Source organism: Ictidomys tridecemlineatus, chromosome 6 (genome assembly GCF_052094955.1).
Source record: "Ictidomys tridecemlineatus isolate mIctTri1 chromosome 6, mIctTri1.hap1, whole genome shotgun sequence".
NCBI classification, from domain to species: Eukaryota; Metazoa; Chordata; class Mammalia; order Rodentia; family Sciuridae; genus Ictidomys; species Ictidomys tridecemlineatus.
This window is the reverse complement of record NC_135482.1, coordinates 7944213-7960797: the sequence shown is the minus strand read 5'-3', so window position 1 is coordinate 7960797 and position 16585 is coordinate 7944213. Positions and strand designations below refer to the sequence as shown.

Here is a 16585-nt window from a genome sequence, read left to right as displayed (position 1 = left end):
TTATTTAGTGACAATTAAGAATTGGGTTTACAACTGTTAGGCTATTCAATATCAAAAGGTTCTTAAAGAATAGTGGGAGAATCTTTATTATTCAATGACCTTAGTAGAAACAAGGTAAAAATATTTAAACTCAACATTCTGTGTTTGAGGCAGTTTAAAGGATTCATGTTGAAAATTTTGAATTTATGAATTGGTAATCATTATCATACATAAGAACAAATAAAACTATGACTTAGTCTTTGAAAAATGCATGAGCAAGCAAATTATTCTTATACTAATTAACTTTATAGAAGAAAGTATAATTATATAACACAGGATTTAATAACTGACAGCCAATAACTTGGAGTCCCAACTGGCTCTATCCTTTATCACCCAGTCTAAACAATATCACAACCTTCTCACTGTTTTGTACAGACAGGAAAAGGACAAGGTCTCTTGTACCTTAAAAAAAAAAAGTCCTTTTTAAAAAAAGCACACATACATATGTGCCATAACCAATTCTTTTATATGTATTCTCTTAAGCTCTTGGTTAATGCTAGTTCCTTCTATTTTGGTTTATACCAAATTACTCAGAATTTATGGTAATATAGTCAATCAAATATGTGTAACCCACAAAGATAAATTATGTACTAGCCCTTTAATAAAAGGGGTATTTTCCCAATTGAGAAGTATGTTTATGGTATTTTACTTTTTAATATCTCTGATGAAGAGTGAAAGGAGGGAACAAAAAAGGAGGTAAAAGGAGAGAAAGGTAAAAGAAGAATGTTTCAGAAGAAGGAAAGCTTCAAATCACTGTGTTTGTTGGTAGACTCACCCCACGTGGCTGGGGCCTTGAGGTCTGCATCGTGCACTTGAACAGTGCTGGCCTGCACTGGTTTCTGAAGGTCCTCGTTGATTACAGTCCCCTTCGTGGGGTTACATGTTTCGAATGAGGGAGAGACATACAGTGTCTCTATAGAGGACTGATTATAGGAAGTAGAATCTGACTGTGATATCCTTAAATCGGAACTGATAAACTCTTCTTTACTCGATGACCAAAATGCTGGTAAAGTTGTCAATGTTTCAAAACTTTCTGAGGCTGCCTGCCTTTTCTGCAGTGTTTGCAAGGGGTTTTTGGCTACAGTATCTGTAATGGTATTCTCTGATTTCTTGTCCAAACTCACATTTGTCTGCAGAGATGGGCTTTTTTCTGAAGGAGTAGGTACAGCATCTATAAAAGTAACAAATAAGAACCATAATTAAAAAATAAAACTGAAAATATTCTATTTCAGATCCATTGCAATTTTAATAAATAGGGGTTTTAATGCCCCAACAGACTTCTTCCCTATTTAGTCCTTCTGTTTTCTTACTATGCTTCTATATTCTATTTAAAGCACATCCAAGCTATAATTGATGCCTTAGTCATTTGGTGGCTGCCTTCTCCCTCTCCTCACTAAAACACAAGGCAAGGAGAGCTTCAAATAACTTGTCTTTAAATATTTCTCCCTTCACCCACTTATCTGTCTCTGAAACCACCATATTTTTGGTACCTTCAAACTTTCATTTTTTTATAAGATAAACTAGTGAAAATTTTGCCTCATCTTACTGGTCTATTCTTAAAGAACCCTTGACTACAAAAAAGCATTTTCCTGGGGCTGGGGCTGTGGCTCAGTGGTAGAGCGTTTACCTAGCACATGCAGGACCCTGGGTTAGATCCTCAGCATCACATAAAAATAAATAAACAAAATAAAGGTATTTGTCCATCTACAACTAAACAAACAACAAAAAAATTTTTTAAAAAAGGCGACTTTTCCCCTGGAATAAGAACATCTTCTTCCCCTTATGTCTACAGGAGACCCATTAAAGAAACTCAGCACTTTAGGTAGGAACATAATTTTAATAAATCCTTTGTCCATGTGGAAGAAAAGATCTTTCAGAAGTGTTGTGACAATTACTAAAATGTAAGTTCTGCAAGATCAGAAATATATTCCACAAAGCACCTAGAACAGAGTCTGAAATATGACAGACACATGCTATTGATTACAAATAGAAGAGACTAAAGGGGTTATAAGAAACTAAAACTTAAAGTAGACCTGATGGAAGAATGACTACAGAATCTATTCAGAGGTGACCTGAATATCTAGATGCAAACTGTTATCTTGCTCTCAAACAATTTCATCTGTACCTAGGTAAGAAAGAAAATTATTTAGAACAGACTGAGTTCATGAAATTAGAAGCAAAACTAGGTGAGAGAGGGCAAAAGGAAGACTATATCATTTGAAGATCCCAGAAGGGAAGAGGATGCAGAAACGGTGTAGTCACTTTGAGTGATGGTGTCTCACGCTGTACGCTGCCACACACTTCATGATGCACATGACAGGCTCTCATCTTCACTTTCTGGCTCTGGGCTAATAACCTTTTCTTTGATACTAAAATCCTTTCCTCCCATTTTCACCATTTTGGAGGCTAGGAAAATGCTGCTGGTATATCCAAGATTTAGACAATTCAAGGAACTTACTACTACCTCCACTAGGAATTCCTTTCTTTTTTCCCAATCTTTCTATTCTTTAAAACTTTCTCTGCAAAGCTTGTCCTGCTCCTTTTCTTCCTTGCCCCATCTTGTTGTTGATCTTACCATATTATGTTCAGACTCTGTAATGAGAATACTTTACTCATTAAAAGTCTTGCCCCACCTGACAACAGACTCCTTGACAAGATCTTACAGAGGCTGTCTTTGTATTCCAGCACCTCACAGTGGCAGTCCTAGAGGAAGTACTTAATGGTGTTGAGTGAAAGGAAAGACTGAGTCACAAGAATTAAAGCAAAAGCAATGCCTTTGTTTTTTTCTTTTTTGGAATCCAGAGGCACTTTGCAACTTGTCAGTCCCCAGACTTTTCATTTTTTATTTGGAGACAAGGTCTCACTAAGTTGCTTAGAGCCCCACTTAGTTGCTGAAGCTGGTCTTGGACTTGTGATCTTCCTGCCTCGGCCTTCTGAGTTGCTAGGATTACAGGTGTGCACCACTGCACCTGGCATTCCTTTGTTTTTCTAAATTGAATATGGCTTAATGTCTTAATAATGATTAAAGGAAACAGAAAATTGGTAGATAAAAATAACCTCTTCTAAAATATTCCTAATTTGCATATGGCCCAGTTCTATTGAGTTGGTAAAAGGTTCTGTTAAAAATACTAATAAGTCTCTAGTAGGAAATTAGATTTATGGGATTCCAAAGTGCATGCCACTATATTTATATAAAAGCATTCTTTAAAGGTGAATTTCCATTAAACACTTTCCATTGAATTTCATTTTACATATGACAAAAAAGCCTAGTTATATATGTAATAAAGTCATCTTAAAATTTAGCAATATGTAAACTAGGACAATTCAGAATGACAGTGACTTTCTGATAAAAATAAGAATGCTGATTCTAAATCTCAAAACTGGGGTGTATAAAAGTGTCAACGGTAATAGCTGGCTATTTTAATGTTAAGTACAAAACTTTTTAACTGAACAAAACCTTAAAATTCAATGAAACAAATTGACTAGAGTCATTGTGTTTCTCTCAAGCCCCCTTACCCAACAGTCCAGGAGAAATAGACTGCAATCTTTCCAGTTGCTTAGAGTTCTGTTAAAAATGATAATTTTTAAAAGAAATCAAATACTAATTGGTAATGATTTTAAAATGAATATCTCAAGGAGAAAAAGTTTTCTTAAATAGAAAGCTGAAGAGTCCTGAAGATTCCAGAAAATAGATTGTACAGGGCTTCTCTGCCACCAGCCTTCTTGTTCCCTCCCTGCTCATTCTATGCAACATGCCAAATTAGTTATTTATAGTTTATATTCAAAAGTCCTGCAAAAATTCCCACTTGTGTCAGTGACAAAATCCACGTTCCTTGGGTTTTAAAGGCTAGCCATTGCTTATTTGCTATTGTACTCAACAGGGGACAGTCTACAGCCCACTCTCTTCCTTACTTACATACCCCATGTGCTTCTGGTCCCTTCGCTTCATCCTACCTGGTTACACAGGTCTCTGATTTCCATCACCAGGGACTTCTGCACAGCTTACACTGGAACATGCTCCTCTCCCCACATTATTTAAAGCCTATCAATCACACAAGGACCATTTCAAACAAGTACTACCTACCAACAGTCTACCACTCCATCCTAATCCTCCCCTTTTCTGAAATTATCAAGTACTTATTTCTATAAACTCATTTTTTGACTTAATTATATATACGCCATATAGTGTCCATCACACATCACAGTTCTTGCACTCTTACTTTATAGCTTGCATCATGCTTTTGCATAGAGGAGGAATGTAACTATTCAGTTTAACTTAATTAGTGAATACGTAATTTATGTACTGTTGGCTTTATATGTTGATTCTGTGCACATCAATGTATACTGCATATGAATCTGAAAATACAAATGATCAGTCAAGAAACACTTATTGGTACCTACTATTCACACTAGGATGTATTGATACTCTGGAGAGATATGCAAATAGAAGTTTTAATTCCTATCGTCAATGAATTTAAGACCAAGTGAGGCTTATATAGATAGATGCATAGACAAATACATATATACCCATGTTTTCATGTCTTAAATATGTACTCACACAAATATATGTGTAATAAGCACATGTAAATAACTAATAATATGAATTAACAAGTTCAGTTTTACAATGTCTAGAAGATTTCAGTTTCCCAATAAATGAATAAACAAAGAGAATATACTTGTACAACATAGCAATTTGAATATGTCTTAGTTCAGTCCCCCAAACCTGACAGAATCTAAAAAAGAATTCGACAAATCTCACTCATATTTGGAGATATTAACACCTTTCTCTCAGTGACTGATAAAACAGGTAGACAAAACATCAGAAGGGCTCTGGAAGAATTAACATTGTCAACCACCTTGACCTAATGGACATTTACAAAGCACCACACCAACTATGGCATGAAATACTTTTTTTTTTTTTAAAAGTTTGCAAGTCCACATGATTTGTCCAATAAGATAGGCCGTGTACTAGGCCATAAGTCTCCATAAGCTTTAAAAGTCTGAAGTCATATATTTAATTCTCTGGTCACATAAAGCTGAATTAGAAATAACTAACAATATGCCTAGAAGAAACTCTAAATATTTAGAAACTTAGAAAACATACTTCACATATCCATAGGTTAAAGAAGAAATTTATACACTTTAAATACATGTAACTTCCTGAATGACAATTATACCCCAATAAAGTGCTACACCCTTGGGCTGGGGTTGTGGCTCAGTGGTAGAGTGCTCACCTTTGCACATATAAGGCCCTGGGTTCGATCCTCAGTACCTTATAAACAAATAAATAAGTAAATAAATAAAGGTATTGTGCCCAACTACCACTACAAAAAATAAATATATATATTTTTTAAATGACAATTATACCCTAATAAAGCATTAAACCCATGATTTTGGCTGATACAGTGCCTTAGGAAAATTGCTATCTATCTATACAAAATGCTGAGGGGCTGGGGAGAACAGAAATAAGGAAACCAACTAGGAGACCAGTGAAATATTTCATTTTTAGGTTAATTAAATACCAAAACAAATATTGAACTACAAATTTAGGCACTGTGTTAGGCTTAGAGGTACAAAGATGTGTACGAGGTTCAGGGAAGCCTTCTGAAAGCAGTGATATCTGAGGTGAGTGAGAAGGATGAGGAGAAAGATGGAAGGTGCCCGAGTAAAGGGAACAGCTTTGGCTAGGAAATGAAGCCTCTGAACACTGCCCTGTGTGGGCACAAACCCTTTAGTGTTACAGTGCAGTGTATGTGGCAGGGAGTGCAGGAGCTGCAGCTGCAGGCCTGTGGGCCTCCTGCCTGGGGCAGGCATGGGAAGGGAGAGTGGAGTTGCCATCTTAAGACTCTTTAAAACTCGTTGCTCTTAGATGCCTTGACTGAACCCGGTCTCCTTTCTAAGCAATCTTCTTTCCTGCCCCTCTTTCCTTTGAAATATGGACAGTCCATCGTTGATTCTTTTCTCTTCTGCCTCTACAACCTCCCACGATGACACTATTACCATACTTGAACTGTAACTAGGACTATTACCTGTATGCGAGTAATCCACACATTGAATCCCCGGCCCTGACTTTGAGTTCTAGCCACAAGTAACTTCCTATTGTTCTACACAGGGAGGTCTTACCATCATTTAGCCTCCTAATCCTTGGGTGTTTGCTTTACCCCTATTAATATGACCATGAACTTCCTAGTCAGTTTTGCTGTTTTAGAGCTACAATTGTTATCATGGTCTCTAAGTCTCCCCAGTTGCCCCCTCAGTGCATTCCACACAGTCAAAACAGAGTGACCTTTCTAAACTGAAAATCAGATCAGGTCATTTCTTTTTATTCTCTTTTTTAAAAATCTTTTTTAGTTGTAGATGAACACAATATCTTCATTTTTATTTATTTGTTTTTATGTGATGCTGAGGATAGAACCCAGGGCCTCACACATGTGAGGCAGGTGCTCTATCATTGAGTTAAACCCCAGATTCAGATCACGCCATTTCTTTCTAATAACTCCTTCAAGCTACTTACTGTGGTTCATAAGACTTTGCACAAATTATAGTCTCTGTTTACCCTTTCCTGCCTCTTCTGTGCCACATGCTTCCGACCCTGTGCTCCAGCTATACATCTCCAGTTCTTCCATCTCCACACCCCTCTTAGCACTGTGTCCTCACCCAGGCTGTTCTTTCTGCCTGAGATTCTTCTCCATCTCCTTATGCTAAACTAACTGGTCTTCTCGCTCATGCTATTTTCTTAACCTAGAATATCTTCTCCACCTTTCTTCTCCATCAAAAATGATTTCATTGTTTAAGGCCCTATTCAAACACTACCTCTTTTGTGAATCTATTTTTATCCTCCAGGTTAAAATAAACCTTTGTTTTCTTCACTATTGCATAATAAATACAATGTAAATATTCATATTTTTCACTAATTTCATCATTTTAAATAGTATTTGTTCATTGGACAACATACTAAGTACAAGGATGTGTCAGGCACTATTCTAAGCTCTGGCAACAGAGTGGTAAGCCAATTTGTTGTTTGTAACTTGTCATAATTTCTTGTTTAAAGATCTGTCACCTCCACTATACTGCAAACCCCTCAGGGCACAAATTCTATTGGACTTGTTAAACCTGTAGGTGACTAGCAGATATCTGACAGGAATTTGATGGATGTTTGTTCAGTAAATTATTATCTGGATGATCTAGTCATTAAAGTGAACTCAATTGTAAAGAAAGGAGCGGTCAGAGAGGGCATCCTAATTCAGCCCAGTTGTGATACACATGAGAACCTAAGGCATCCAGAGATATGGTGATTAGGGGGCAGAAAGAAGACTAGGATTCTGGATTCTTGAATTCTGATATTCTTTCTTAGTAGGGGAGGAAAGGAGGAACAAAAAAGCCAGGTAAGTCCAGCTGCTCCAAGTTCTTCTTTACTAAATTCTAACAGCTGGACCTGTGCACCTGATCATAACTGTAAAGCGTCTCAGTCTCACCTCCAGATCACCATGTTTGTCCTCAGCGCTGCTTCTAGAGAGGCAGGGCATGTGAATGTGGGTGACAGGTGGTCTGTGTACTGAGCCTGGTTATCTTTTCCAGGCAGAGGGCCTTAAGGTAGAAGTCTTCTTGAACACATGAAGAATGGAGAGCATTCATGGAAAACTTTCTAAAGCCCACAGGAACTTCAGGAGCTCTGCAGTGAACATCGCCTTTCTGTGTTTGAACACAAACACATAATGTATACATTTATGTCAACACCAAAATGTATACATTTGTAAATACCAAAGCAATTGTTTCATGAGGGCTTCCCAACATTTTCTGGGAGAGAATTTCTCTGAATTCTGCTCACAAAGCAGAGAAGAGAATAGAGTGAATTAATTTGGTTGGCTTTATCTGCTTTCTCATTTTCTTTCAATTTATACCTGAATGTCAGGGCTTTGCTCTCAAGTACCTATCCAGCTGATTTCTAGATGGGAAGCTCAGTACAGAATTATGAGACTGTACCAGTTTTTTATTATACTGTGCTTCTATACCTGACAATACACTTGATTGATGCAAAATAGGACCTTGGAATATGGGTCTTATTAAAGTTGTTCTTGAAAGTTATCCTTTAGGAAGGGTTTCTTTCTTTTCTGTAGACGTCGGGCTACAGATCTAAACACAGACCATCAGGAGAATGCCCACCAGCAGAAAAACCCCAAACCCAGCAAAACACCTCTGCTTTGAGGCTCAGGTCCAAAGAGAAAAGTTATGCTGTGAGAGGTACCAGGATGTTCCTGGTAGTTTGAGGATGAAATCTGTGGAAACGGAACTTCAGGTTTGGTTCTGAGTAAAGAGACTTTGCCCACAGGCAGGAACACCCTACACTGGGCATCTTTTTCATTTTTCAGAAATTCCACTGCCTTGTTTCAGGTACTATAATCACTGTATATTATTTTGAATTCATTACTGTGACTCTAATAATGGGTGTTATCTTCCAACAGAGCTATTGCTATGCTGTTCTCTTGTTGGTCTGACACATAGGATCCAATTACAGTTACAAAAGCGGGAGCTGGCAGGCTTGATGAAGGATGGATGCCAAAACACTTCTTTCTGTAGTTTAAAAATGTGTAACCAAAGGAGCTTTTACTCTAGTAATTAAGTTGATGAAAACAAATAACATCTGAAGATAATAAAGTCATTTTGCCAAGAGGCCATAGTTATAAATTATTTATTTATTTATTTTTATGTGGCGCTGAGGATCTAAACCAAGTAGAGTGTAGTGCTGTATGTCATACAACAAAACATAAGCAGAGAGCTGTAAGAACAAATGTCCCTCACACATGCTAGGCAAGCACTCTACCACTGAGCCACACCCCAGCACAATAAATTACTAATATAGAATATGATTTAAATTGCTCATTAATATATTGGTTGAAGTTAAAATGGATATTGAATGTGAAATAACTGTGTGATGTGAAGAAGATGTTAATATATTTTTTCTTGTGGTATATGTACAAGACCTAAATAATCCAAAATAAGTTAGAATAGCTTTAATCTCTCTATGATCCACTGCAATGCATATCGCCTTTCTATGTTTACACAAACATTGAGTGTGAGTACCTACATCGTTGTAGATCCTGAGAATTTCGTTTCATCATACATTATCACATTTAGCTGTACTGTGTATTATACCTTTGGGTTAAAATATGAAAACATGGGCTGGAGATGTAACTCAGTTGGTAGAGCACTTGCCTCATACACACAAGCCCTGGGCTCAATCTCTAGGAAAGAAAGAAAGAGAAAGAGAAAGAAAGAAAGAAAGAAAGAAAGAAAGAAAGAAAGAAAGAAAGAAAGAAAGAAAGAAAGAAAGAGAGAGAGAGAGAGAGAGAAAGAGAGAAAGAGAGGGAGGGAGGGAGGGAGGAAGAAAGAAAGAAAGAAAGAAAGAGAGAGAAAGAGAGAAAGAGAGAAAGAGAGGGAGGGAGGGAGGGAGGAAGAAAGAAAGAAAAAGAAAGAAAGAAAGAAAGAAAGAAAGAAAGAAAGAAAGAAAGAAAGAAAAAAACCATACTTTTAAAAAGTAGCTATGAAGTATGGCAAGTATATTTACTACTTTAAATGTAAACTTTAGATAATGCTTTCATTTCTCATAGGAAAATAGAGACAGACTTAAGTAGAGGTGCTTTCTAAAAAAATCTCTTCAAGTGGGATAGCTAAAGACTTTCATGCCATGAAAATGAATCATAATGAATGGATTATAAAACAGGTACAGGGTGTTCAATATTAAATTTTATATCATAGTTAAGTTTTCCCCAATAATAAAAATTATCGTTTCTCTCAACAGACTACAGTTATAAAAGTTGAAGCTAAAATGTCTTTGTGAAGCTGGTGATAACTGCCCATTTCAAGGTTTCACATGTCTGAGGCTTGAGTTCAATGAAACCTTGTCTCTGGCACATGGACGGTCTCCCTGTTTGATGAGCACACTCCAGGCCCAGTAAGACAAGGAGGGGCCTGAAGGCACCTGTGCTGATGCCCTTTAGACCCACCCATATAATGACGTTAAAACTGACTCTAGAGAGTAAAAATTTAAGCTAAATTGGGTCAGAAATTTAATTCTGACATGAATTAAATATATAAAACACTTGAAATGGTGCCTGACCCACAGTCAACACTGTCTAATTACCAAGAATTTTTATTAGGAAACACTCTGAAGAAGAACTACAAGTGTTCCTGATGGTACCCTTTCCCCTCAGGAATCTGTATTTAGAGACCTCAAGCACCATACATGCTCCTGGGCCTGCCTGTTCTTAGCAGGTGATATTTAAGACCAAGGGAACTGGTGTGCTATGGAAAGATGATGATAAAGTGAGAACCACAGTTCTCAAGCATTTGCCTCATTAGGTGGACAGACCAGTAATAAACTTCACTTCAACAGAATGAAACTCACATCTAAGTCTCTGACACTGCAACAAATTTTAAATATCATTTATGTCATTACTTCAGATGAAGTGCTGCTTCTCGTGAAGTACAACTATTCTATTCTTCAAAAGAAGCCAAGAAGAAATCTAGTAAAATTTTAAATACAATGCCCGAGAATATGTCCTTTTGGAAACAACTTCTGAATACTAAAGACGACCTATTCCATTTCTCTTCCCCAGACAGGGACACTTGTTCTTACAGCTCTCTGCTTATGTTTTTGTTGTATAACATACAGCACTACAGTCTATCTGTATTTTGCTTAGTCTTGTTACTCCAGCACTTTCCATGTACTTCATTCATGTGCCATGTACGTTGAGGATAGACTGTGTGCTGCGCCTGAGGGTACACAAGGCAGCAGATTGAGACCAGCAGAGCCCTTTAGACACAGAAGATAAAACCACCACAGATATATTTACTGTGGGTAAAAAAAAAAAATATTTCTGAAAGATGAACAAGGAATAAAAGATTATAAAACCGAAACCAAGCAGATTTGATAAAAATGCAAGTGGAACTTCTAAAAATGAAAATAAAACTGAAACCTTAAAATAAATTGGTAGCAGAAAAATGGGACTGGAAGATATTTAAAGATTCAGCACAGAGATCAAAGAGAGAGCAAATATGAAAGTGAGGTTAAGAGAGATGGCGAATGGAGAAGGCCTAACGTCACACTGAATCAGACTCCCTCTGCCCTCTGTCTCTCATTACCTGCACCCCTGTGCACCTGCCACTCTGTACCTGGAAGATTCCCCCATCTCACATGCTGTCTGGCCGCTGTTATGTGCACACTGGCTGCTTCCTCTCCCTGTTCTGCTCCTTTATTCTTTCTCTTCCCTCACCTGGAGGTTGACTTTGACCTGCTGATGAGACTCGGCTCTCTAGAGCATTGGAACAGAGGAGTCCGTCTTCCTCACCTGGCCACTGCTGTGTTCACATATCTTTTGGTTGTTGCTTCTTCTTTGGCTAATATGGCCTTCCCAGCCCTCTGTACGGCAGGTACCCAACTGCTGGCTCTCCGCTGTGACAGCTCTGTGGTGCTCCCTGGGGATCCCCTAACTACACAGTTTCTTGACGTGGGACAAGCAGATCTGGTTCGACTTAGTCCAACTCTCCTCACTTCCCAACTTTTAATCTTTTTGTCTAGCGCCTTGGACGAAGTGGCTGATCTCTGCAGGAGAAAATTCATCACTGTGACTTCAAGGTCTGAGGGTGGCCTGGGACCTCATGAGAGCCCCCAAAACTGTTTGCTTATCTTTAGTTCTCCCATTTTCTCAAAGACAATTCCAAATATTGATCGTCTCTCTTTTACTTTAGTAGATGATCTCCATTCAAGGAGGAAAGAAAGGCTCTTTAAATGATTGGCTTCAGCTCTCCCGCTGCTGACCACTCAAATCATATCCATCAATATTTCCCATGTCATCCTTCAATTGAGGTTCAGGAACCCTCCTTTCTTTTTCATTCATTTATTTTTTAAAATTTTTTCCTCCACATTTTTTATTGGTACATTATATTTGAACGTATTGGTGGGAATTGCTATTACATATTTGTACCTACACACAATATAACAATATAATTTGATTAATATCACTCCCCACCATCTCCCCCTCTGTCTCTACCTGCCACTCCTTGGGCCATTTCCTTTACTGTTCTCCCTTTGATTTAGGAGATCTACCCCCACCTTTATTTTCCTTTTTCCTCTCTAGCGTATGCATTTGAGAAAAAAAAAATATAACGTTAACCTTCTGAGTTTGACTTATTTTGCTTAACATGATGATCTTTAGTTCCATCCATTTTCCTGCCAATGCCATAATTTTATATTTATTTATGGCTAAATAAAACTCCATTCATTGTGTATATATACTATATTTTCTTAATGCATTCATCTGATTTTTTTAATATTCTTTTTTAAATACTTATTTTTTTAGGTGTAGATGGACACAACACAATGCGTTTATTTTTATGTGGTGCAGAGGATCAAACCCAGGTCTCGCCTGTGCTAGGCGACTGCTCTACCAATGAGCCACAATCCCAGCCCCATTCATCTATTGATAGACATCTTTGCTTATTCAATAGTTTTAATAGTTAGACTGTTGTGAATTGTGCTTCAATGAACACAGGTATGCATGTATTACTGTGATAAGATGACTTTATTTTTTTCAGGGTAAATATGGAAAAATGATATAGCTGGGTCATATAGTAGTTCCATGCCTAGTCTTTGAGGAGCCTCTATACTAATTGCCACAGCAGTTGAACTAATTTATAGTCCCACCAATAGCAATTACTGCTGGTGCCCTTCTCCAGCATTTCTTGTTCTTGATGACTGCCATTCTGACTGGTATGAGATGAGATCTCAGTGTAGTTTGAGTTGCATTTCCCTAGTTGCTAATGATGTTGAACATTTTTTTTCATGTATTTGTTGGCTATTTGTATTTCTTCTTTTGAGAAGTATCTGTTAAATTCATTTGTCTGTTTATTAACTGGGGTATTTGATTTTTTGAGCTCTATAGTCTAGATATTAATTCCTCTGTCAAAAGAGCAGCTAGCAAAGGTTCTCTCCCATTCTGTGGAAAACTTCTTTTAAGGCTGCCCAGGCCTGTCTTGTCATGTGCTTCTGAAACATCCACTGCAGGGGCCTGTCCTTCTCTTTCCTGTCCTTAGCCTCCTTTTCATTATTTCTCTCCCCATCTCCCACAGAGTACCAAGTCTCTTCCATTTTATATCTCCCTGTCTTTATTAGGTGTGATTGACAAATAAGAATTGTACGGATTTACAGTGTAGATGTGATGTTTTCATATATGTCTATATCTTAAAGTAATTAAATAAAGCTAATTTACATATCTATCACCTCACATACAAATAATTTTTCAGTAAGCATTTAAGATTCACTCTTAAGAGATTTTTAGGTGTTACAATATACTGTTATTTCCTGTAATCTCCATGTGGTACAATGGACCTCCAGAACTTATATTTACTCGTCCTGTTTAACTGAAACATTTTTACACTTTGATTAACATCTCCCTCCTGTATCACCCCTCACAAGAACCACCATTCTGTCTGTGTCTGAGTTCCACGGTGCTGGGTAGTCAACCCAGGGCCTCAAGCATGCTGCACAAATGCTCTACCACCAAGCCACGGTCCCAGTCCAAGTTCAACTTTTAAGATTCCACATGTAAGTGGAATCATGCAGTATTTGTCTTTTTGAGCATGGTTTATTTCACTTAACATATTGTCCTTCTAGTTGTTGCAAGTGACAAGATTTCCTTCGTTTTAAAGCTGAGTAATATTTCACTGTATATCTACCTACCATATTTTCTCTACTCATTCATCTATCAATGGACACCTGAGTTGATTCCACATTTTGGCTATTTGGACTTATTCTGCATAAGAGTGCAGACACCTCTTCAAGGTGCTGGTCTCATTTCCTTGAATAGATACCATTGCTGGGTCATATGGGAGTTTAGTTTTTGTTTTGTTTTGTTTTTGAGGCTAGACTCTTCCACTCTAAATATTTCCTCTTTGGGCTTCTCTGGTTGCTATGTTTCATCTTTCCCTTGTTCCACCCATCAAACACACCAAAAAATCATTTTTCTTTATTGAATTAATTTCTTTCTTTGCTGTTCCACTCCTCAAAATATTATAATAAGGCTTCCCTTCCTATACCTCAACTAATGCTGTCCTTCCTCTGTGAGGCCATCATGGACTCCTTAATTTCTAGGTCCAATGGAAAATTTTCAGTCCTCTGTCTTAGGACATCTCTGTGGCATTTAAGATTGACTAATCCCTCATTTCCCTCAGCATCCTTCATTTCATACATTCAATCATTCAAAAAATACTAGGTTATATTAGGCAGGGTGTCACACACAATTCTAGGAACTAAAAATACAAAGTGAGCAAAAAGACAAAGCCTTTGCCTTCTGAGAGCTTACATTGTATAGTGGGGAAAAAAGAAATGAATAATTAAACAAGAATTTATAAATAGTAAGTCAGACAGTGATAAGTTCTTTGGAGGAAAATAAAGCAATTAAGGGGCATAAGGAGAGCCAGGGAAGGGGCAGACTGGGGGAGAGGTGGCAGGGACAGTGTTACCATTTTATAGGGTGATCAGAGAGTTGTCACTGTTGAGGTCACATCTGAGCAGTAAACAAAGGAGATGAGAGAGGAAATCTGGTGGACTAGTAGAGGGCAGAGTGTTCCAGTTAGAAGGAAGAATCACAGTAGAGACCCAGAGGCAGGAGAGCACCTGACATGTTCCAGGAGGACCAAGGAGCCTAAGACAGCTAAGGCAGAAGAAGCCAGAAGACAGGAGCTAAGACACTACAGGGAGCAAGGAGAGCAAGGTCTACAAGTTAAGAGGCTGCCATAATAGCCAACGGAAGAAACCGTGGACAGACCCAGGGAGAGGGTGACGCAGGGGATCCCACTGTTATTTCACATTTTGAAGGTATAGCTGACATGAAAGAAATGAGTCAGGGACCCTGAGGTCCCTCTCTATTCTAGGTAGCTATATGTGGCACTTTCTTCTTAGACCTCTATTGTCTTTCTATCTTCTAAGCAGCCCTGCTGGAAAAGGCCAAAAATGACCACGATGGCTTTCTCTCCTGCCTAGCCCACATCTACGTAGCCCTTGCTCTGGCCAACTCTGGGGGCTTAGGCCAGTCTCAATTCACCAGGCCTCTGTAGCTTCACCACCATAGTGACTGGCCAGGTTTTCCCTCTTTCAGGCCAGTCAGATCCTGACCACAATCCCTGGCTCTCCACTTACTTCCTCACTAGAACTTATTCTTCAACCATACTGCCCTGATGTAATATTTGCAAATTGTGTGTGTGTGGTGAAGGTAGGCTTAAGAGTCCTGGGGTATGTTTTCATTCATTTCCTTTAAAGATATCCACAAGTGATATGTGCTATCTATTTTATTATTAGCAACTAAAGCAAAAGAGTGGCAGAAAGATTTCAATTTTAATATCCTAATACACTTGTGTAGCCTGTCAGAGCCTAAAGTTAGTAAACTAACCACTGAGACTTCAAAATTCTGTTACTGTAACTGACCCTTCTATCCTCAATTATATGCTATTTTTACCTAACACTATAAATTAGATGTCATAATTATTTTTTAACTCAATTTTTGTTTTTAGTTACCTTAAGTCTTAAAATATTATGTAATTACAAATTAATTCTGATGGTATATCTCCTCTCCTGTAACTCTCCTCATGCATTGGCAAGAGGACCATTGGCAATCACACTCACATGGCTGTCCCATAACCCTGTGGTTATGAAACAAATACAAATTACAAATTTCTGCCTTTGTAATTCTAAGTCAAGTCATTTTTGTTCTAGGGATGTGCTTATTGGGATTCTCCAAATCCTCCAGCAATATCTCCTCTCTCTAAAAGATGCCTTTGTTCTTGTGTATGTTTATTCCAGAGAATCCAGGGATCTGGCCTATTTTCTGCCCAAATGGACCTGGAGATTTGGCCCCATCTTGGGCTTGACACCTTCCTTTTCCATGGTATGACACCAGGCACACTTCTGAACAAAATCTGCTTGCCCTTTTCAATACTACCCATTTTAATTCACTCTTTCTTTTTTTTTTTTTTTTGGTTGATTATTTTATTTATTTATTTATTTATTTTATTGCTTGTTCACAACATTACAAAGCTCTTGACATATCATATTTCATAAATTAGATTGAAGTGGGTTATGAACTCCTAATTTTTACCCCAAATGCAGATTGCAGAATCATGTCGGTTACACATCCACAATTTTACATAACGCCCTATTAGTAACTGTTGTATTCTGCTACCTTTCCTATCCCCTACTATCCCCCCTCCCCTTCCCTCACATCTTCTCTCTCTACCCCATCTACTGTAATTCATTTCTCTCCTTGTTTATTTTCCCATTCCTCTCACAACCTCTTGTATGTAATTTTGTATAGCAATGAGGGTCTCCCTTCATTTCCATGCAATTTCCCTTTTCTCTCCCTTTCTCTCCCATCTCATGTCTCTGTTTAATGTTAATCTTTTCTTCCTGCTCTTCCTCCCTGCTCTGTTCATAGTTGCTCTCATTATATCAAAGAAGACATTTGGTATTTGTTTTTTAGGGATTGGCTAGCTT

At 37.9% G+C, this 16585-nt stretch overlaps 1 protein-coding gene across 1 annotated transcript in view; it reads right to left on the bottom strand.

Annotated features, from left to right (window-relative positions):
• Positions 1 to 16585, bottom strand: part of Enthd1 (ENTH domain containing 1) — a 122346-nt gene that overhangs the window by 13336 nt on the left and 92425 nt on the right. The window contains exon 6 of the mRNA XM_005322416.4: positions 815 to 1210. Within this exon, the coding sequence (XP_005322473.2) occupies positions 815 to 1210 (396 nt within the window). The remainder of the gene's footprint in view (positions 1 to 814; positions 1211 to 16585) is intronic.